This window comes from Chroicocephalus ridibundus, chromosome Z (assembly GCF_963924245.1).
Source record: "Chroicocephalus ridibundus chromosome Z, bChrRid1.1, whole genome shotgun sequence".
Lineage (NCBI taxonomy): Eukaryota > Metazoa > Chordata > Aves > Charadriiformes > Laridae > Chroicocephalus > Chroicocephalus ridibundus.
This window is the reverse complement of record NC_086316.1, coordinates 9,978,940-9,999,804: the sequence shown is the minus strand read 5'-3', so window position 1 is coordinate 9,999,804 and position 20,865 is coordinate 9,978,940. Positions and strand designations below refer to the sequence as shown.

Here is a 20,865-nt window from a genome sequence, read left to right as displayed (position 1 = left end):
CTGCTTTATTCAGGAGCACTGAGCAGGAGATTTCTGGAGATCCCTTCCAGCCTCAACTATTGTGTGATTCTCTAACTAGTAGTCCACAGCTTTTCAGATTGCATTAACTTGGGGATAAATACTCTTCAAACATGTCTGTATTTCTCCTGGTACACAGGAACAGTCTTCAAGTGGTTCTTTACAAAACTTGTCTCAGCATTGCTGTTCAATTCGATAGGATTTGTAAGATCTCTGTGTAAGCTCTTGTAGGGCTTTTCTGCAAGGTGTTGCTGCCCTTGGCTTTAACTGATTTTGAATGTTGATATAATAAGAACAGTTTGGTGGATATGAAGCGAACTGGTGCCACATAGACGCAGTCTCAGTTGCTTGTTAATTTTTTGTTAATGCAGAGCGAGAGATCAAAAAAGCAGAGACTGAACCTACATGAAGATTGATTTCCAAAGAGAGTGATAAGGTACAGTGATTCCATTTTAACATTGCAGAGCAGTGGATTTTTTTCCCATCAACTTGCTGTTTGCAGTGCTAATCCAACTGGTGTCTTTTAAGACTTTATGTTTGTCCAGTGTTTTCCAATACCTTTTGAGTTATATGGTCTGTACTGTGTTGGGTGTCTTGTTACCGTGAGGAATCTGTATGTTAAAAACCCTAAATTGTGTTGCTTGTGTGGGTGTGTGTTTGCTGGGTTTTTTTAATAATGTTCTTTAATGTTCAGAAAGAACTTAAAGAAAGCGGTAGTGTGTATGCTTCAGCCACCATGTCTGGAATTGGCAATAAACGGACAGCTGGAGAGCCTGGCCCTTCTGCACCTCCAGAGAAGAAGGCGGGGGTTGAAGACTCAGGGACCACGGTGGAGACCATTAAGCTTGGTGGTGTTTCTTCAACGGTATGTCTTCTTTGCACAACGCCACTCAACCTATTGTTTTTTTTTTCATCTGGAAACAAAAATATCTCTCTGCCTTCTGTATGGGCCCAGTGATCTGGCTTCTGTGGGATGTGCGCTGACTTATTCTTCTGCACAGGAGGAGCTGGACATCCGGACGCTACAGACCAAGAACCGGAAGCTAGCGGAGATGCTGGACCAGCGGCAAGCCATTGAAGATGAGCTACGAGAGCACATTGAGAAGCTGGAGCGTCGGCAGGCCACTGATGATGCCTCTCTGCTGATTATTAATCGATACTGGAATCAGGTTAGTAAAACCCTTTGTGATTTTATATATGCCACCCTCTTGTCTCTTCTTCTGTTTCCCTGCACTTCCTTTATTCACATCTATTCTTTGTCTTGTCTTGCCTTTCCTGTCATTCAGTTTGATGAAAATATCCGTATCATCCTTAAACGCTTTGACCTGGACCAAGGTCTTGGAGACCTTTTATCTGAAAGAAAAGCACTGGTGGTACCAGAGCCTGAACCAGACTCAGACAGCAATCAGGAGCGTAAAGATGAGAGGGAACGAGGTGAGACACCTGAGTGGGGACAGTGGAAAAGATGGGTTCCAACTGTGGACAATGTTGATATCCCTTTTTAAAGGATGACAGAGGCTTTCTGATTGTGGACTAGAGATACGTTGCCTGCCAGAGCACATTTACTTTTTGCACCTCTTTCTGTTCGCAGGTGAAGGACTGGAGCCAGCATTCTCCTTCCTAGCCACTCTAGCCAGCAGTACTAGTGAGGAGATAGAATCTCAGCTGCAGGAGCGTGTAGAGTCCTCCCGCCGTGCTGTTGCCCAGATTGTGACAATGTATGACAAGCTGCAGGAGAAAGTGGATGTGCTGTCACACAAGCTGAACAGTGGAGGTATGACCAAGGTGGCTGGTACTCAAGGACATCATCTAACCCCAGCTTAGACATGATTCTGCATTGTATGCGTTAAAGCCTAGTCCTTAAATCAACTGTCTCAGTTTTCCACAATGTCAATTAGTAAAACCTGTAGCAAAGACTAGTGCTATATGCTAGAACTGTATTATAAATGCCTCTAAATTTGAATGCTGAGAACTCTGCCCAGTGTGTTGGGCTAAGGAAAGGTTTGTTTCTGCCTGTAGTGTGTTCATGCACCTGAAAAGTTACGAATTACAATTGAACCTTACCACCCAGCAATCCTCAGCTACTGAGTTAACAGGCTTCATGCTTACAAGTGAAGAAGTGAAATCAGTGTTGCAAAATGATTTTGGACTCCTCGCTTGCAGTTTGGTAAAAGACACAGGAATTACCAGCTCCTCAGTTTCCTCTGAGTTTTGAGCAAAATGGTAGCTGTCTAGTGTCTTGGTATGCCTAGTGTAGCTGTCAGTTTTGAACACAGAGTTCTGCAGAAGAAAGCTGAACCACTGGCTTCTGAAAATTGATGTAGCAGATTCAATTTACACCCAGATGACTCTCTGAAAAACTTCATTAGCTTAAGGTTAGAATTTTAATCTTTTGAATTAAAATGTAGGTGGAATATCAACTCCTCCTTGGTTTGTTTTCTGTCCATAGTGTTTTATATGCTGTGATCAAGGAGCTCTGGCAGGTCTAGGATTTGTGTAGCAAAGCATTAGTAGCCTTAGTTGGCAGTCTTAAACTCTATAGTAGCATTGGCCTTAGTGCATCATGAGCCTTACACAGTTGCTGTAATTGTCATCTGGTATATTAGCTTAAACCACCTATTGTAGCAGGTTTATGCATGAATTTGGCCTTCATTAGGGTGTCACTGTGTTACAAGGGCATGTTCTGTGTTGCCGGTACTGAATGATCCCTGACATTAGGGGATGGTAGTTGACAATCATGAATGTATAGCATGTTAAACGGCAGAGCCTGCTGCTTAGTGAATACAATTAAAAGCTCTGTGTGGCTAGAGATCAGACCTTTGGGAACCACCTGCTAGAGGGATATGGTAAGCAGAAGACAAAACCAGAAATTTCCGTTTCTGTTTTCTTTTTTTCTTTTTGCTGTTTTAAAATTAAAAAGAGTCTTCCTTGATTTCTTTTTGTTTCCTTTTCTTTCTGCATCTTTCAGATATTACACTGATGGAAGAAGCAGTCCTAGAGCTTAATACCTATCTCTCACATGAAAATGGACGGCTGCAGGAGCTGGCTGACGTTCTTCAGGAGAAGCACCGAATCATGTCTCAGGAGGTATAAAAGGAGAGAGACAGAAATCTGCTTTGGAATTCTGCTTAGAATAATTTGTGGTTATCATAGTTTGGAAAGCAGGTTATTGCTTTGGAGAGGGATAGGAGCAACAAGATTTAAAAGTTGCCTTCTGAACAAAGGCTATGGAAAGGGTTGTTTTTGTGGAGAACTGCACATAGACTTTCTGTGTGGTTTGGGTTGATTTGCTTGTTACATCACTGAATGAAAGAGAATAACCAGACCAGTGAGTTGAATGGATTTAATTTTTAAAGAAAACAGAGCAGAGGAAGTGGTAAGGTGATGCTAAGGTGGTTGTGTAAGCATCTGAGACACTTGACATGATATCGCTGTCATTTCAAATTCCTTGGTTTCTCTGGGTAATGTATGAAAGTGTAACAACATTAATTACAAGATGAGCCCAGTCATTAAGGGATTCACATTGTTGGCAGTATTTATTTGAGAGGTTTTACTTCCTTTAGTAACTGTGTATTTAAACACTGGCGTTGCTTAATGTTAGACTATCAAGCTTTAGTGGTCTGTAGAGTAGATGAACATATGGATTTAAAAGATTAAAAAAAAGGTGCCTTGGAATAAGATGAGGTGGCTGCCTCTGTACTCTGCCAGATATTACCAGCTTCTTGCCCTTTTTCCATTTTCAGTTTTGTCTTATTTTTATTACTGTGTTGGGATGCAGCCGGTGTAAAATTCTGGACAATTCATTGAGTAGTCTCCACAGCAAAAGACAGGTGGAAAGCACATGAATCCAGGGTACGATGAGTAAGAGAAAAATTAATATTGAGCAGTCTTGGAAAACGTTGATTGTATTCAGTATGCCAGCTGAAACACTCTTTTGGTTGCAGTTCTCCAAGCTGCAAGAGAGGGTGGAGACAGCAGAATCTCGGGTGTCTGTTCTGGAGACTATGATTGATGACCTTCAGTGGGATATTGACAAGATACGCAAGAGGGAGCAGAGGCTCAACCGCCACTTAGCAGATGTTTTGGAACGGGTAAGCACCAGCCCCTTTGACAGGAAGCCAGATAAATGGTTGTAGTTTTGAGATGTGTGTCATCATGTTATGGTACTTTGCTGAGAGAAGTGAGAATCTGTAGAGTACCGTCTTTCATCCTGAGTATGCTATATCAGCAGCTTTAGCATTTAATTGGGTGTTGACAAAATCTGTTGCCTTTTTCTGCAGGTAAATTCCAAAGGCTACAAGGTGTATGGAGCTGGGAGTAGCCTCTACGGGGGCACCATCACCATTAACGCCCGCAAGGTAACGTCAGACGCTTGGTTAAGAATAAAGTCAAGGAGAGCTTGTGTGTATGGCCACAGATTGGAACAGAATTTAGATACCTCCTTTGCCACAAATCTGTGTGTCTCTGGTCAAGCCATTTTGTCTGTGTGCAAGTTTCCAACTTATGAGACAGACCCGATGAAAGTAGACTCTGTCTCACTTGGTAATGTTACCTGACTGTTAAGTCTGTAATTTCTGTTACTGTATGAATAGTTACTTAATCAGTATCCCCAGTAGGTACATTAACATTAGGATTTACAAGCACTTTATCCCCAACAGTTTGAGGAGATGAATGCAGAGCTGGAAGAGAATAAAGAGCTTGCTGGTAATCGCCTCAATGAGTTAGAGGAACTACGCCAGGATCTTGAGGAAGTAACAACACAGAATGAAAAACTCAAGGTGAGACATTTGTGCCTATTTGAGGATGAAGGTGTTCTGTGTGGTTGGTTGCCCTCTGTCTTGCTGTATTGCATCTCTGGAGAACTTCGTTAATACTGTTCTGTTCTGTGCTTCCTCTAGCTGGGTTATATTTTGTACAAGGTACAATTTAGCAAGTTTGTGTGACTTACGCTTGCAGTTCAGTGCATTGGTGACACCATGTGGTCATCATTGGAAAAAGTAGTGGTTTCTTATTTCCTCTTTTCCATTCTGATCTATTCAATACGTTTTAATGATACCTAGTTAAAACTAATTTCACATTTTTATGGGTATTGACTGCTCTTCCACCTTTCCCCTGCCCTGTGCAAGTGGAACCAGAGAACTGGAAAAATTGGGGAACTTGTGTATGAGAGCTAGGCTCTTGAAAGTGTTGACGAACTTAAATCTTTTATCAGTGTTTATCAGAATGAATAGATAGGAAACGGCATATGAGTATCTTATGTCTTAAAAAGCTGTGACTTTATAGTACATAAGAATATAATATATAGAATAATCTAAGTTTTATCTTAGTGATCAGTAGGTCTGTTAGCCTGTTATAAGAAATGTCTGAGCTGATAACCTAAGTTTGAGATGAGATTCCAGAAACTGTCTCGAGGCATGTCTAAATTCTGTTTATCCACTTGAGTTTGTTTTAAGAGAAACATCATTTACCATTATAACTTTCTTTTTCTCTTAATTAGTGTTAAATTGTCTGTGTGTTTATATGTGTCTTGTTTCACTGCTGGTAGTCACAATCATTTGTTAACATTTTTTTTGTAAGGAAAATTCAGATTCTATACTTCTGCTTTCTCTCATTTCTCTTCCTTTCAGTCATTATGTCTCTTACTGGTAGAAAGCTAATGTAATGCCTACTTGCACATGTATTTTCTGTAGTTTTCTATCATACTTTTCTATGTGGCCATCTTTATTGATTTAAGTGATTATGGTTTTACAGCAGATCCATTGAAAAGGTATATCATGTTTTCCAAGCTCTTAACTTTGAGAGAAACTATTGCAGAACCTGAGAATCCAAAACTCTTGTCATGTGACTTTGCAAGAGAAATAGCCTAGTGCATACAGAGAGAGCATAGACTTTTTAAATTGATCCTGAAGCATATCACTTGCATGTACTCCACAGCAATGCTATTAAAGTTATACTTTTGTCTTTGCTTGTGGCAGCTTGATCACCGTTCTCCTACCTTGCAAAATAGATGCTGAAGACCAGGTAATAACTTTTCTTTCTGTGGCATTTTCTTGTGTCCTGACTAGGTTGAGCTGCGACGAGCAGTGGAAGAGGCTGTGAAGGAGACCCCAGAATATCGCTGCATGCAGTCCCAATTCTCTGTTTTGTATAATGAGAGTCTCCAGCTGAAGGCACATCTTGATGAGGCCCGCACTCTGCTTCATGGCACCCGCACCACACACCAGCGCCAGGTGGAACTAATCGAGGTAGCGCCACTGCTCCATCAGACTAGGGAACGTTGTTGTCCCATTGATCATCACTACTGGGTCTGGGTGGCTCTGGGAATGCTCAGGAAACTTTTCTTCCTGGCAGTAATTCGTCTGTGTTGGTACCTCACGTTGATGAGGTGAGAGATACTCCAGGGTCACAGCACTAAGTTCTTTCCCCTTATTACTTCTCAGAGGGACGAGGTCAGCCTTCACAAGAAACTACGCACAGAGGTGATTCAGCTAGAGGATACCTTGGCACAAGTCCGCAAAGAATATGAGATGTTGAGGATAGAGTTTGAACAGACACTTGCTGCTAATGAACAAGCAGGTATGGAGTTTTTCTGCTGTGCTTAAAAGCAAACAAACAACCCCGCTGTCCCTCCAATGCCCATTAGAGACTGCATTGCAGTAAAACACCTGGTTGGATTCTTTGTCATTGTCAGGTCTTCTTCTGGCAGGTTTCCATCTCAAAAAGCAAAGCTCTTCACGTGTTTTATCAGAGGCCAGTTCCATTTTATCTGACTTCATTTTAGATGTTGCAGAATGCATACATTTTGCTAATAATTTGGTTTATGACAGACTATTTAGCATTATTAAAATTATTTTGGGGGTGGATTTATTTACAAGTCTGGAATGACATGCTGGGTAGGAAACCAGTAATTTTCAAATTTAATCAGAGGAAATAAAGACGTTATTTCTAAAGTAGCATTTAAATCACAGAGATTTTTCCATAGCGTGACACACTTTCTATAGGAACATAGGGAAAAAGTAACGTTAAGGGGAAATTAGGACTGGGAATTTGCAAGAACTTATGGTTGCATGTAAACCTGGCATGGTTTTTTTCTGCAAATGTGTCGTGTTGCTCTTTTGTGTGGCAGAATGATCGTAGTCTTATTTGATCCTTTGTCACTTAACGTATTCCCCATCTCCACGAAAGTCCTTGCAGGTCGGCAAAAGCGTGGTTTGTTACAGTTGTGTTTCTGCTTTTGTAGGCCCGATTAATCGGGAGATGCGTCATCTCATCAGCAGCCTCCAAAATCACAACCACCAGCTGAAGGGAGAGGTGTTAAGATACAAGCGTAAACTGAGAGAGGCCCAATCTGATTTGAGCAAGGTATCAGTGCAGCAAATGCCAGAAAAGAGCAGAAAGTGCCTAGAAGGGGGAATGCTGTCACCTTTGCCTGCAATGTCAGCCTTTCTCTTATGGCGTGCAGGATGCAATGTAATTTTTGATGGAGCTCTACGCTCTGCTGCTTCCACTTAACAAATTAATAGTCTTCCTTTGTGGCTGTATAGTGCTTCATGAAAAGTAGTAGCAATTATGGAGGGGGCATGCAGGGATGGATCTGGGAAGACCAGGAAAGAGGGGAATAAGGTATGTTTCTGTCTTAAGAACTTACTGCTTTGTTTTGTTCTGTCTTCTTTCTTGCTATTCCGCAACAGATCCGCTCTCGCAGTGGTAGTGCTCTCTTACAGTCCCAGTCCAGCACAGAAGATGCAAAGGAGGAACCTCCAGAGATCAAGCAGGAACCTGATGATCCGTCTGCCCAAGTGCCTGTCCCTAAGGCTGCATCTGAAGATGTTAATGAAATGAAGGCCAGGCGAGATGAAGAGGAACGGGAGCGAGAGAGACGGGAGAGGGAGAGGGAACGAGAGAAGGAAAAGGAGAAAGAGAGAGAGCGAGAGAAAGAGAAAGAAAAGGAAAAGGAACGAGAGCGGGAAAAACAGAAGCAGAAGGAATCTGAGAAGGAGAGAGAGTCCAAAGAGAAGGAGAAAGGAAAGCATGAAGATGGAAGAAAGAAGGAGGCTGAAGTGATCAAGCAGCTGAAGGCTGAGCTCAAGTAAGTCTCTCCCTTTCCTGCTTGAGTAGTGCCCAAACTGTGGTGTTTGTGTGAGATGACTTGTAGCTCGCTCTTATGAGATTAGCTTCACTGAAGTGAGAGGTTTCTGGCACCCTCTATATCTGATTGCGATTTGGACAATGTAGTAACATTTCTGCTTCAACAGCCTAAAGCATGAGCTACCAAACCAGATACTTCATAGGGTGGGTCAAGTAACTTTATTTGTTACTGTCATAACAGTTGAGTAAAGCTTTAAAGCAGCAGGTTATTAATAAAGGGCACAGTAGTCTTCTCTGTCTTGGATCAGTACCAAACCAGAGATGGATAGTTTGTTGTTTACTGTTAGGGTATGTGTTTCCTCCCCACCCCACTTCTCTTGTGCCTGAACACGTTTCTTTTCAGCCTCCAGCCTGTGCTCCTTGGCTATTTTACATTACGAGGGAAAGATGAGCTAAGGATTACTTCATAATATGCATGCCATGTGGGAGATGGGGAGAATATTGCTCTGACTCTCATGCTGGATATGTGACAGCATAGGTTTCCTGCTGTGTTCTCACAGTTGTTTATCTCCCTGTCTCCAGGAAGGCCCAGGAGAGCCAGAAGGAGATGAAACTGTTGCTAGATATGTACCGCTCTGCTCCCAAAGAGCAGAGAGACAAAGTGCAGCTGATGGCAGCTGAGAAGAAGGCAAAAGCTGAGGTAAATCTCATTTCTCTTTTATTTTTCTCTTTAGCAAGTTACTTAAAACTTCTTTTCGGATACTCTGCACTTAACTGTGTGGGTTTTTTGTCTTCAAAACTGGAGATTGTTCCTCGTCTCATCTTTGTCACTTAGAATAGAGATTGAAATGTTCTGGAGATGAACAGGGAGGTTTTGGGGGATCCTTCTCTGCGAAGGATGGTCCCTTTGCCCAGGCTGAGGGACGTGCCTGCCTCTTTCTCAGTTGCAGATTCAACCGGTAACGAAGCTGAGCATGTGTCCCAGAGACATACACACACAGAGGACACTGATGTGGCCAGGCAGACTGCCACGGACAAGGCGCTGCCTTCAACATATATAGGACTGAAACAAAACATAAGCATAGACAGCCATGTCCCCTTCCTTCTCTTCAGCTGGTAGAGATCACTAGTTCAGGCATATGCACAAAACTCTCCAGCTTCACAAGCACACGCGCATTCACAGATCCCAGCAGTACCAGCACGGCCCCTCTGTGTCTGTCTGGTACCCCTGTGATCCCAGGCCCTCTTACCTTCTTCACATACAGGTTTCACTTACTCCACAGCACTTACTCCATGTAGCACACTTACACACGGGGTAGAGAGTTATTTTACACCAAGATAGCTAAGAAAATAATAAGAACAGGCTGCGGTGATCATGTGCAGGGCTGAGCCGGTCAAACATGTACTGACTGCAGTCATTCTACATGTGACCAGCTCCTTTTATACCCTTCTCTGTTGAACTCAAATTTGTTTGTCCTTGCTCTTCCCTCCCCTGCACATCCCTCGTGGGTTTATACAGCTCTGTTGATTCCCACAGCCCTCCTAGTCCAGGATCCACCCCTGGTTTACAGTTTTAACAGTTGCAAAGTCCAGGTTGATCTTCTTGGAACTGGTGCCTGTAGTTTCTTGGTAGCTTATCAACTGTTGTGACTGCGGAGATTTGTTTCTTGTGTTTGCTTCCACCTTTGTTTTGTCAGGTCCATATCTCTGTATATTTTATTTCTGGTTTCCTCCCCCCCACCCTGCTTTGCTTAGTTTCCCAATTGACAGGGTCCACAGTCAGACAACCTTGCTGGAACAAACATTCTCATGCTCTCACGTGCTCTCATCCATTAGTGTGACTGAACAGGTTTGGTTCTCATCACTGCCTCCCTTATCATGTGTCTGTCAGGTTTGTGTTACTGTGTGTTTTGTTTATGGCTCCCTCCTTTTCTTGTTCCTTTTTGCATTGAAAAAGGTCCTTGACCAGACACCCTTAAAGGAGTAGATGCTCTCTGTCCACATACCCGTGCAACATATACAACTACAGGAGACTGATGTTTCTACTCTGATAAAAGATGCTATGGAATTTTCGAAGGTTTTGGAAACACGATCTTAGGCTTGCAGCCCATCTTAATGGTCCATCTGCCACTAATAACACTGTCCTGTCAAGATGAGCTGGGGTTTGTTTTCCCATGCTCTGAAGGCAGTTTCTCCAGTGTTTCAGATAATTGTGAGGAAAAAACAGGCTTGTAACAATGTTCAGGACACATTCTTGTGCTTAGTGTCATTTCTGTTTTGTTGTTGCTGTAGCTGGAAGAACTGAGGCAGAGGGTGAAAGAGCTGGAAGACAAGGAGAAAAAGGAGAGTAAAAAGATGGCTGATGAGGATGCCCTCCGCAAGATCCGAGCAGTGGAGGAACAAATTGAGTATTTACAGAAGAAACTAGCCATGGCTAAGCAGGTGAGAAGTTTTTGATGAGTTCTGTCTTGGCTGGAGCACTTGGGAAGGAACTGCCTTCATGTTATGGCCAGGAAGATTACCTGAGAGAAGCAGTTCCTCTCTCTGTGTGTGCCAGAGATGTGAGTTTTCTGTTTATCAAAGGGGGAAAAAACCCAACTAGCCAAAAAAACAAGAACAATAAAAAAAAAACCCCACAACATTAGGGCTTCACAAGCTCATGGCGGGGGTGGTGGGGAATGTTTAACTGTTTGTGGCCTAGGTGAAGAGCACAGAGGAGAGATGGCTGCATCAGCCTTTAGTAGAGGAGGTTGCAATTTCTTTCCGCACAGTTCATATAAGTAATATATGTGCATGATACCATAACGTATCTTCTTCCATGAAAAGGGCTTAATCTAATGATAAGAGAGCAGGACCACCTCAGTAGGGGACAGGGAAGCGAGGACTTGACATACTCTTTTAGAATTCAGATTCTTTTTCTTATAGTACAGAACTGTTTTATCTTGTCACTACTTGATGCTTGTGGAGATGACCATCTCTTTTTTTACACCTTCTAATTTAGTGCATCTCTGCAGTGGTGCAGATTTCTAGGGAGCACTTTTTTCTGGTTGCTGGGAAGATGCTGTTCTCTGATACCGAGCTGTCTTCCTTCATCTGTGCTAGGGTTGGTGTCTTTGAGTAAAATGTTCAGGGTCATTGTAGGGGGTACAGGACACAGTTTTGCCAGAGCCTGTGATTATTCTGCAGGAGGAGGAGGCCCTGCTGTCGGAAATGGATGTCACAGGCCAAGCCTTTGAAGACATGCAGGAGCAGAACATCCGCCTGATGCAGCAGCTGCGGGAGAAGGATGATGCCAACTTCAAGCTGATGTCAGAACGCATCAAGTCCAACCAGATCCACAAGCTGCTGAAAGAGGAGAAGGAGGAGCTGGCAGACCAAGTTTTGACACTGAAGACACAGGTAACCTGGGAGAAGGAGAGAGGACAACAGAACTGATGGGGGAAGGTAGAGGTGTTGTGGGTTTACTCTGGTAGGCAGTAAGAAACAGAGACTGCTGTATGAGTATAAAATATTCATTGCTATGGAGAGCAGGAGGAAGAAGTAGAAAGTAATTTTCCTGTCATCATGGTACTTCTACATATATATTCTGCCATCCTTGGAAGCAAGGTGGGACTGTTCACTGCCTTGCAGCAATTCTCTAAGCCACCTTCCAAAAATATAAGACATCTTTGTCGTGATTATTTGACTGCTAGGTTTTAAAGTGCTCACTGGAGAGCTCTGGATACAGCTGTTAGACTGACAGTGTGTCTGTTTGGGGAGAAAAAGGCAAGCTGAAGAGGTACTCCTTGGTGATGGGGAGGCAGGGATAGTTTTATCATGCAGCTTTAATGACAGCTCTGAAGACCATGCATTTCAGTCTTTCTGTACCTTCTGTACCTATTCCAAGGTGGATGCCCAGCTGCAGGTTGTACGTAAGCTGGAGGAGAAGGAACATTTGCTGCAAAGCAGTATTGGGACAGGTGAGAAAGAACTAGGTCTCCGAACACAGGCCCTGGAAATGAACAAACGCAAGGTGAGTGATTGCTTAATTTCCTCTTGGATTGTAAGATGGAGTTGTTGTCTTGTGGGAAGCTTAGAAGGCTCCTAGCTCTCATTGGTATTACAGAACCTGATACTCCCTGGTTTTGGACTAGTATACCAGAGGGCTGAGAAGTACCTAAGAGAGTTCTATTAAAGTATTGTAGCATAATGTTTGCTTTGATAAGGACAAGCAGGTCATAGCTGTTTCAGTGAAAGTCTGATTAGGGAGCTGAAGTAAGGTGCCTTTAAAAGGAAACCTATCATGAAAGAATAAGCAGCAGCCAGATGAAGTTAACTAGGGTCAGAGCTTTTATAGGAAAGATGGGGTAAATAAAAGGAAAATATGTCTGGGGAATGTTAAGGCCTTTAACAGATGTCTAAGATCAATAAAATAGGTCTGTTACAAGTAAAGTAAGACTAAGTCTCATAGTCAGTGCTGCCTTTGTTGTTAAATCTTTAGCAGAAATGCAGGAATAACATCTAAACAGACAGAAAAGAAAGCAGAAATATCAGTGAGGAGGAGATGGGGAATTCAGCACTATCACTTGTGCTTAATATCACAATCTGTGGTATTGAGGGCACTTGGCTAATAGATTCATTGGTGGTATGCCAGTTAGAAAGTGATAGGAGAACTGGTGAAGGGAGAAAATGATTAAAAATTAAACACTTGCAGTTCTGTCTAGTTCAGCTATACAACTACCTCAGAACAATTTAGTAGAGAAAATTTAGAATGTGGAAGGGTGAAAATACTTGAATGAGAAGATAATTGTGTGGTCATTAGTATTTTTTATAAGTGACATGCATTGCAGTGTGACAGGGGTTGGCTCTACTGAAGAGGAATGTTGAAGCTAAATGATTAGAACTTGTTAATAATAAGGGATTTTGCTGTTGAAGTAATGTTTAGGGAGTAAATCATAGTTATTCCATTTGGAAGTACCAAAATTAGATTGAAAAAATAGATCTCCAGCAGCACAAGGAGTATTCTTTGAGCAGTCTTGGATTGCCAGGCAGAGGGACTAGAAATCACTAGAACTCTTTTTCCAGGCTTGGTACTGGTTTTCTTTTTCAGGCCATGGATGCAGCCCAGCTTGCAGATGATCTGAAAGCTCAGCTAGAGCTGGCTCAGAAGAAGTTACATGACTTCCAGGATGAGATCGTGGAAAACAGAGTAACTAGAGAGAAAGAGATGTTCAACTTCAAAAGGGCTGAGGTATGTACCTGATGCCCAGTCCTTCAATATCTCTCTGCTTTGATGTCTGTCTCCTTGTACATTGAGCTTGGAGTGGGTTTCAACTACACTACTTTTTTGGGGGTCTGGTTTCGCTTTGATTTCAGCTTCATCAGGTCTTGGCTCTTTCATGTTTTATCCACTAATAACTGACAATACACGTGGCACCAAACGATAATGTAATCTGTCGTAAGTCTGTTGGACTATGGGGGATGAAAGTATGGGTGGTGTGACAGCCAGGTGCACTGTTGGCCAGTTGCTAGTTCTCTTTGGTCCCTGAAGAAGCTGTGACAGAGAATATACTGCTCATTTATTTGGTCTCTTGGCTTTTTGCAGGAAGATATTTCTAGGTTACGCAGGAAGTTGGAGACTACTAAGAAGCCTGACATGGTTCCCAACTGTGATGAGATATTAATGGAAGAAATCAAGGATTACAAGGTGAGTAGCTGTCTCTATGAACTTCCGTCTTTAATGCTACTTCAGTCAAAAGGGTGTTCAGTCATGTTTTCAGTATTTGACATCTCTTGTCTGATCTCTAGCATTGTAGACCTACCTTTCATTGAAGAAACCACCTTCTCCTTATGAGGAATGGAAGAAGCTTCATCTTCAGTTACCTTTTAACATACCTAGTGCAATGCAGTGGGTCCTCACTATAATGTTTCTGTCTTTCAGGCCCGCCTGACTTGCCCATGCTGTAACATGCGCAAAAAGGATGCTGTGCTCACAAAGTGCTTTCATGTCTTCTGTTTTGAGTGTGTGAAAACACGCTATGACACCCGGCAGCGTAAGTGCCCCAAATGCAATGCTGCCTTTGGTGCCAACGACTTCCACAGGATCTACATCGGTTGATTCTTTCCACTGGAGCGATGGAAAGTTGCCGCTTATGCTGACTGCCCAGCCTCCCTCACTTTCTGTGACTGTCACCTTTGGGGCACCCAGTGTTTCTGTCAGCTGATCTGCAGTCTCTTCTGGGAAGTGTGGTTAGGGTATGGAAAGAAACAGGTTCTGGATATTGATTCCTTTCTTGTCCCTTTTCTTTTATTCTTGCCCTCATTTTTTGTGGATTGTTTGTGCCTGAGAGGACGTTTCCCATCACTTTCACACTGCCAAGTTGGAAACGTCTAACTGAAGTCCTGCCTTGATGGGATGGAAGCTGTCTGTGGTGCAGCAGAGATAAATGAGGAGTTTGCTTGGGTGTTAATTATTAAATCCCATCAAGGTATGGTAGTGTTTCTGAGAGTGTATAGTTTCCCAGTTAAAGGTACGGGAATGAACAGGTACATCTGTAGACTTCAGTGGAGTGACTCCTTAGACATCTATTTTCCTGAGTCAGGGCAAGAATCTGTGAAGGTTGGTGAATTACTAACCATCCTCCCTACCCCCAAAAGTAAACACACATCTTAGTATCCAGAAGAGGAGAAAGATAAGACATTGGAGAATCTTTACATGTAGCATTCCACTAATGAACGCTGGTTGATGTTGACATCTTCCCCTATGTTGAGGCATGTCTGTCATTGTCTTTAGTTTCCAGAAAAGAATATGTAGGGCTTACTTTGTTGCAACTTTGCCACAAAGATTAGTCTTGTAATGCACAAAATCTAATAAAAGCTGTTGCCCAGGTTATTTTTCTGTTTTTCTTCCTTCTGGTGGTATCTATCTGCGCTTCTGTCCTTTGTTCAGTTTTTGGAAACACTTTTCACAATCTTTAAGCTCCTAAAGTAGAGAGATTAATTTCTTCCTTCCTCTGTTTTCAAAAAATGGTTAACTAAACAACCTTTGTTCTTTTGTCTGTATCTTCACTACCTTATTCCTGACATGGCAGAAGGGGCAAGTTGCTAGATTATTTATGCAGTCATTTTGTCATGGCTGTTGAGAATTTTGTGAAAGCAAAATTGCATAGGTTATAGTCTCTGTGCTCCCTGTAGTGCAAGGCTGTATGTGAAGTTTGCTCCTAAAATTGAAACGCAAGGTCATTTATTTACAACATTCCTTCATGGGGCATCGTGTTTTTTCTGTAAAGTTAATTTTTTGGGGGGAGGTGGAACTGTCAGAGGTTTGTCTCATCTGTGTCCCTTCCCTGAATCATAAAATCTGTATTAGCTTCCTGTATTTACCGTAGGAATTAATAGAAAGAATAGTAAAGTGAAAGCTGTTAATCGCAGACTATCTTATAGTATGTATTATTATTCTTATCTTTCTGAAAACATTTAAAAACATGAATTAAACTTGTAAATTATTATGAATCCTGAGAAATGAGAAGGAACACAGGACTCTATCTTTGCATGGGGAAGCTTGGATGCTGAGAGTTTGTGGTATGGCTGTTACAGCATATGTAGCAGAAATGAAAGCAGAACCTTTTCTGCTTTCACTGGAAGTTGATTCTTGGATTATAGTTTGTGACGTCAAGTTGGAGAAGCAACAGTGCGTTAGGAATACTAATGTTCATGGTAGGTTTTGTGGTACAAATGCTTGTTCATTAAAACCAGGACCTGGGTCATCAAAAAACCGTCTGGATGTTCAAACAGCTTTGCTATAATAGCAGACTTTTTTTCACAGCTCTGAAGAACAATCTGAATTAAACAGCCCTTGTAGAAGTGCAAAGCCCTTTTACCCTTTCCTGGTCATTAAGTCACATCAGCCTACTGAAAATTAAGCTTGAAACTTTTGTGTGTATACTGGCAGTGTTGGGCTCATTCTTGTCACGGTAGGAAACAAGCATTTGAAAGAATTTGGATGTGTTTCACAAATGAGGTTTGGAAACTCCTATTTTCTCTTTCCTCACCAAGCAAAAAGTATCTTCTTATTTTAAAATAATATTTTAGTTTAAGCTCAGGAACTCCTTGAAGCTAATTTTGCAAGTGATTAAATTTCTGTGCTTAAACATTGAGAAACAGTGAAAACTTTAGATGGTCTGTTTTGACTTGCCAGAATGAAAGAAAATAATTTAAAAGTTTATCAAGACTAGAAGTATTTTGGAGTAAAAACAGGGAAAGGGTGACAAGTATTCTTTTATCAAAAATCTGTCTAAATTCAATGTCTGAGCCATAGTAATTAAGTGTGGACAAAGAAGAAGCCTCTTCAGCCCTAACAATGTGTGTGTACGTACAGATTTACATATATATAAAGAAGAGTGGTTTTGCAAGAGTTCAGCTTAAATCTTCATGCTTAATGAGCAGGATTTTGAAAGAGCATTGCTATCACAAGGCAGCCTGTAAACATAACAATTGTGTATCATAACCAGAATAAATGAATGTGGAATGATGAACTGAAAGAATTGTAGGGTGGGGTTTTTTGGGGTTGGGTATTTGTTTGGTTTTTGTTGGTTTTGTTTTTTTTTTTAAATCCAAAATAGCAAACGGGTCAGACTGAAATAAAGCTGCAAAGTATGGAAATTTTCTTATTTTCTTTGGTTTTCCTTCTTGCTACCCATCTTGTACAGGCTGTGTAAAAAAAAAAAAAAAAAAAAAAAAAAAAAAAAAAAAAAATCTTAGATCTAGCCTGGGCCAGTTGATGTCAGTAGCATGACTCTGTGTGAAGCAGGAGAGTCATCGCCTGTGTTCTTATTTGATCCAGAACCCATCTGTTGTTCTTCAAATCTGTCGGTTGAAGTTATTTTCTTGTGATAGCTGAAGTTGGAAAAGTGTTTGAACGCACTGCTGTCCTGTAGATCTCCTGCCCTCCTCTTCCATACGATCAAGCTAGTCCCGAGGATAGTGTGGGGTTTGCAGTCCACCGGCTGTGACCTGCTGGTCAGCAATGACCTCTTCTGCTTTCTCCCCTGCGGGCTCTGCTTCCTTATGTGATGCTAGGTCTGTCCAGAGCTCTGTGGAATCTGGACAGGGTGAAATCCTGGAGCAATTCAAGTTCTTCCCTTAGTCTGAGGAGGGAGGAATCAAACATGAGGCCCAACAATGTGGACAGGCCAGAACCATCTACAGTTACTAGTGCATCTTGTCGTAGCCAGTCCTCCCCCTGGTTACGCAGGCAATGATGTGTGTGTGATATTCCCCATCCCGTAGAAAGCTACAGCAATCTTTTTTCTGTCTCCTGTGGCATCAGGCTGGAGCAATAGGTGAATAAGAAAATAACATGCCAAAATGTGTCTCTCTTATGCAACAAGTTGGTCCTTCTCCCAAAAGGCTTCTAGTTAGTGCTGCAGTGATTTGGAGCAATCCCTATTCTGCATTTCACATGGGAGTAGCCCCTAAGGCACCCACCAGAAATACAGATTTTTGCTTAACGTTAATTATTAGGTGTTTGACTTTTTTTTCCACTTATTTTTTTGTTTTTAAATGAAGAGTGATTTGTTGAAAGATTGGGCGTTTGGATTGGAACTTTGAACTTGAACATGCACGTTTTTGTTATTTGATATCATTAGCATTTTCAATTACTTTAAAAAAAATCTTTCTGGGCTTATGCTTAAACTGTTGATAAATGTATTTACAAAATCGTGCAGAAATATTTTTTTCCTAGTGTTTGTCTCATAATGATGAAAAGAGCAGTGTTCATATGTTCTAACCAAATGACGTTGGAGGTTGTAAGGTAGTGGATGCTACACAAATAAAAAGCTCTTCCTAAAAAGCTTATTATCTAAATGAGGGAGGGAGGGTAAAGGAGGGCAAGAAAAGCAACCTGAGTGACTTGTCCCTAGGCATGTAGCTTGCCAGGAGCAAGGAAAGACGGGACATCCTACATCTTTCAGACCTAGCTGATGTGCAGGCCTCTGGATCCCACTTTCCTCTTTTCTCTCCTAATTACTCTTTTCTGTGTTTCTGACAGTATTGGAAGAAGCACACTTGCTGCCCAAAAGCAGAGGCCAAGGACCAAGCAGGGAATAGAATATGAACTCCTCTTGATAAGGCTAATTAGTCTGGGTATCGCTGCTAGCAGCTTTTAGTGGTCCGTGCAGAGCTTTTCATTTGCAAGTGTGTTTCAAAGGTTAAAGGTGCAAAAAGGTAGAATGCCTTTTCAATCGCCAGAATACAGTTTCAGATCTGCTTGTAGCCTTCAGACAATGCCTGGTGAGAACATCACCCCTGTCAACATTCACACAGGTGGATGGAGACACAGAGAGGGTAAAAATTACTTTGGTGACGTATCTGGGAGACCAGAGTTAATTCTGACAGTGTTAAAAATGTTCTTTTTCTCTGTCATGCGGGATGCATTGGGAAGTATTGTTTAAATATTCATAGAAATCCTGTTTAAATAACACAGTCAGTTGGGTTGATGCAGTATTTATTCAGATGCTGAACAGCTTACCCTTCCTTCCCTCTACTCATCATTCAGGTGGGAGAGAGCTTCACTTAGTACATTGCCTTTAAAAACCGCAACTCTTTTCTCCTTCACAGTGAGCCCTGGTCCACAGGGAGGCTTTGGTGACTCCTTTTGACTTTGCTGGGAGCTTGGTGTCAGAATAAATCATGGACCAGAGCACCTTTATGTCACTTTGGCTGTGAGAATGAACCTTACTGTCAACTGAAGACAGAGAATGTTAAGGGAGTAGTTTCACATTGGTAAATACTTCACCTTTGGTGGTAAACAGTGATGTATGGTACTGCCACCCCTCCCTTCCCCTCATACTTGCTGTGGGCCACCGTGAACCCATCCCTCACATCTGCCAGTGCAGCTGTTTGCATGGCTTCTCTCTGGGTGGGAGTGGAAGCTGAACCTGGGCTCAGAAGCAGACGCGAGGTGGTGGTTTGGTTTTCGCCAAGTTATTTTTAAGCTGGGTGAGTTCCTTTTTCACAGTCACAGAGCAGCCGCATCTGCATTTGTGCTGACAGAGCTGAGGGAATGGTGTGTACTGGGATTGCCACCAAGAATTTGTCTCGTGAAACCACAGCTTGTGCCAGGAGGGAAGGGACTGCCAACACAGAACTAGCACCTGCCGTAATGAGGCAACTATAAGGAGCCTTGGCATGAGCGGAGACTAGACCCATAGATATTACAACAAAAACGTACCAACAAGGGACATGCTTTCAATGAGCAGTTTAAATTTCCTTTTTTTTTTTTCCTTTTTCTTTTTTTTTTTTGAATTAATGCACAGAAAGGGCTAAAAAAGTGGGAACCTCACTGTGCTGTCAAGTGGAGGAACCAGGAACACTCACTGTTCGGATGCTCCTTGTTTCTCCAGTCCCTGGGGAATGGCTGACGTTTGCCAGGAGAATGAGAAACTTGTTATGAAAGGAGGAGGACTCAGGAGGGTGGCAGTGGCTGTGGGCTGCTGCAATTCTGCTCTCGTGAAGAGCGTATTGCCTGCTTTATTTTCGCACCTCTTTCTGGCGTTACAAAAGTGTGTTACAAATTTTACGGAGGAAGGGAAGAAAGGAAGAAAAGAGGAAAGGGCCCAGGTGTGCTGGCCTAGGGCTCTGCAGTCCTGTTTGTCCTCTGGTACTCTTCCAGCTCTGATTTCCTGTCCATGGCGAGTTGCAGCTCCTGCTTGATGATTTCGATCTGCTTCTCCAGCTCCGCAAGCTCTTGCGTGACGGAGGTCCTCGTAATATTGAGGGACTCTGCTTTCCCATTGGTCGATAAAGAAGCCGGAGTCTCCCTCCTCACCTGTGGCAGGGGGATGTCTTGGTGCTGTCGGATCGTCACCTCATTTTGCCCTTCGTCGGTGCAGATATATTTTTTCCGATGACAGTTGCCCAGATTGGCGGTATTCCACACAGCATGCTGGCTGTTCCCTACATGGGACCTGAACAGAGATGTGAGAGTTAATATAAAATCCGAGCCTGCTCCTGTGTGTATGCAACCCTCTCCTGTGAGCCAGCCTACTGGAAAAACATGATGCTGCTCTTGCGAATTACATAGAAATATCATTCCTTTATCCTAGCAATTACTTTTCTCAAGAAGCACAAATCATGATCACAAATGGCCAGATTTTTCTGATCAAACCATAGCAGAGAGTAGAACAGAATCCTAAAATTCATCTCCCCCAAAACTTTTTTTTGTTGTTAATTATGAAATTACAGTCCTCTCAACTCCATTTTAGGAAAATGTGAGTTCTCTGGCTCCAAAGCTTTCTGAAAGTTTTTGTGGTTGCCATGCCCTTAGTTTGTTACAGCGTTAGCCCTTTGTGTGCTAGTAGTCTGTGCTAGCTTGGGCATTTGCTTCCATGGAGGAGCAAAGAGGCTGCCCGGAGTTGGTGTGGAGAGATGAAGGGGAAAGCGTGTCCTTTGGATCTGAGGTCTTCTTGAGTAGCTGCTTGTGCGCTGGGAGATGGACACAACGATGTGTATCCAAACCTTGCAGTGTACAGACATGAGCCTCCTGACATAACAAATAGAACTGGGAATTTTTCATGTTGGGGGAGAAATTCCCATTTGGGAACTTTTTCAAATGCTTCAGTGTTTTCCTGTGGAGAAGCCTTTCCAAAATACTTTGATTCCAGAGAATCCTTTCCCTCTTTCTTGGGAACTTCTCTTTGTAACCCTCCCAAATCAGGGTTTTCTGAGGAGCACCCTGTGGCCTCCACTCTCCAACTGGAACGTAAGGAAGCACAGTTTGCT

The 20,865-nt window shown here is 42.4% G+C and overlaps 2 protein-coding genes across 4 annotated transcripts in view; one reads left to right on the top strand and one right to left on the bottom strand.

The window, feature by feature from the left end:
• The first annotated feature begins 389 nt into the window (after positions 1-389).
• RNF20 (ring finger protein 20) lies at positions 390-15,904 on the top strand. Of its 2 annotated transcripts, none has more exons than XM_063319896.1 (20): positions 390-454; positions 717-883; positions 1,020-1,187; positions 1,305-1,452; positions 1,610-1,792; positions 2,987-3,105; positions 3,963-4,109; positions 4,299-4,376; positions 4,677-4,796; positions 6,084-6,263; positions 6,459-6,594; positions 7,259-7,380; positions 7,710-8,107; positions 8,689-8,806; positions 10,399-10,548; positions 11,293-11,505; positions 11,993-12,118; positions 13,196-13,336; positions 13,691-13,792; positions 14,027-15,904. In XM_063319896.1, exons 2-20 carry the CDS (start codon positions 755-757, stop codon positions 14,201-14,203), a joined length of 2,955 nt encoding a protein of 984 aa, XP_063175966.1. In that variant the 5' UTR covers positions 390-454; positions 717-754; the 3' UTR covers positions 14,204-15,904. The 2 variants fall into 2 exon arrangements, with proteins under 2 accessions (XP_063175966.1, XP_063175965.1); XM_063319895.1 differs by having other exon boundaries at positions 713-883.
• A 999-nt stretch (positions 15,905-16,903) lies between these two features.
• Positions 16,904-20,865, bottom strand: part of GRIN3A (glutamate ionotropic receptor NMDA type subunit 3A) — a 77,367-nt gene continuing 73,405 nt past the window's right edge. The window contains exon 9 of one of the 2 annotated variants that reach the window (XM_063320704.1): positions 16,904-20,051. In XM_063320704.1, coding sequence (XP_063176774.1) covers positions 19,715-20,051 — 337 coding nt within the window. In that variant the 3' untranslated portion in view covers positions 16,904-19,714. The remainder of the gene's footprint in view (positions 20,052-20,865) is intronic. The other variant, XM_063320705.1, reaches the window with a different exon arrangement.

Excerpts from the sequence above, each read along its gene's own strand:
- RNF20 (XM_063319896.1), top strand. The coding sequence starts at position 755 with ATGTCTGGAATTGGCAATAAACGGACAGCTGGAGAGCCTGGCCCTTCT. Across the intron at positions 1,793-2,986 it reads ACACAAGCTGAACAGTGGAG|ATATTACACTGATGGAAGAA; the intron begins GTATGACCAAGG and ends TGCATCTTTCAG. Across the intron at positions 7,381-7,709 it reads CCCAATCTGATTTGAGCAAG|ATCCGCTCTCGCAGTGGTAG; the intron begins GTATCAGTGCAG and ends ATTCCGCAACAG.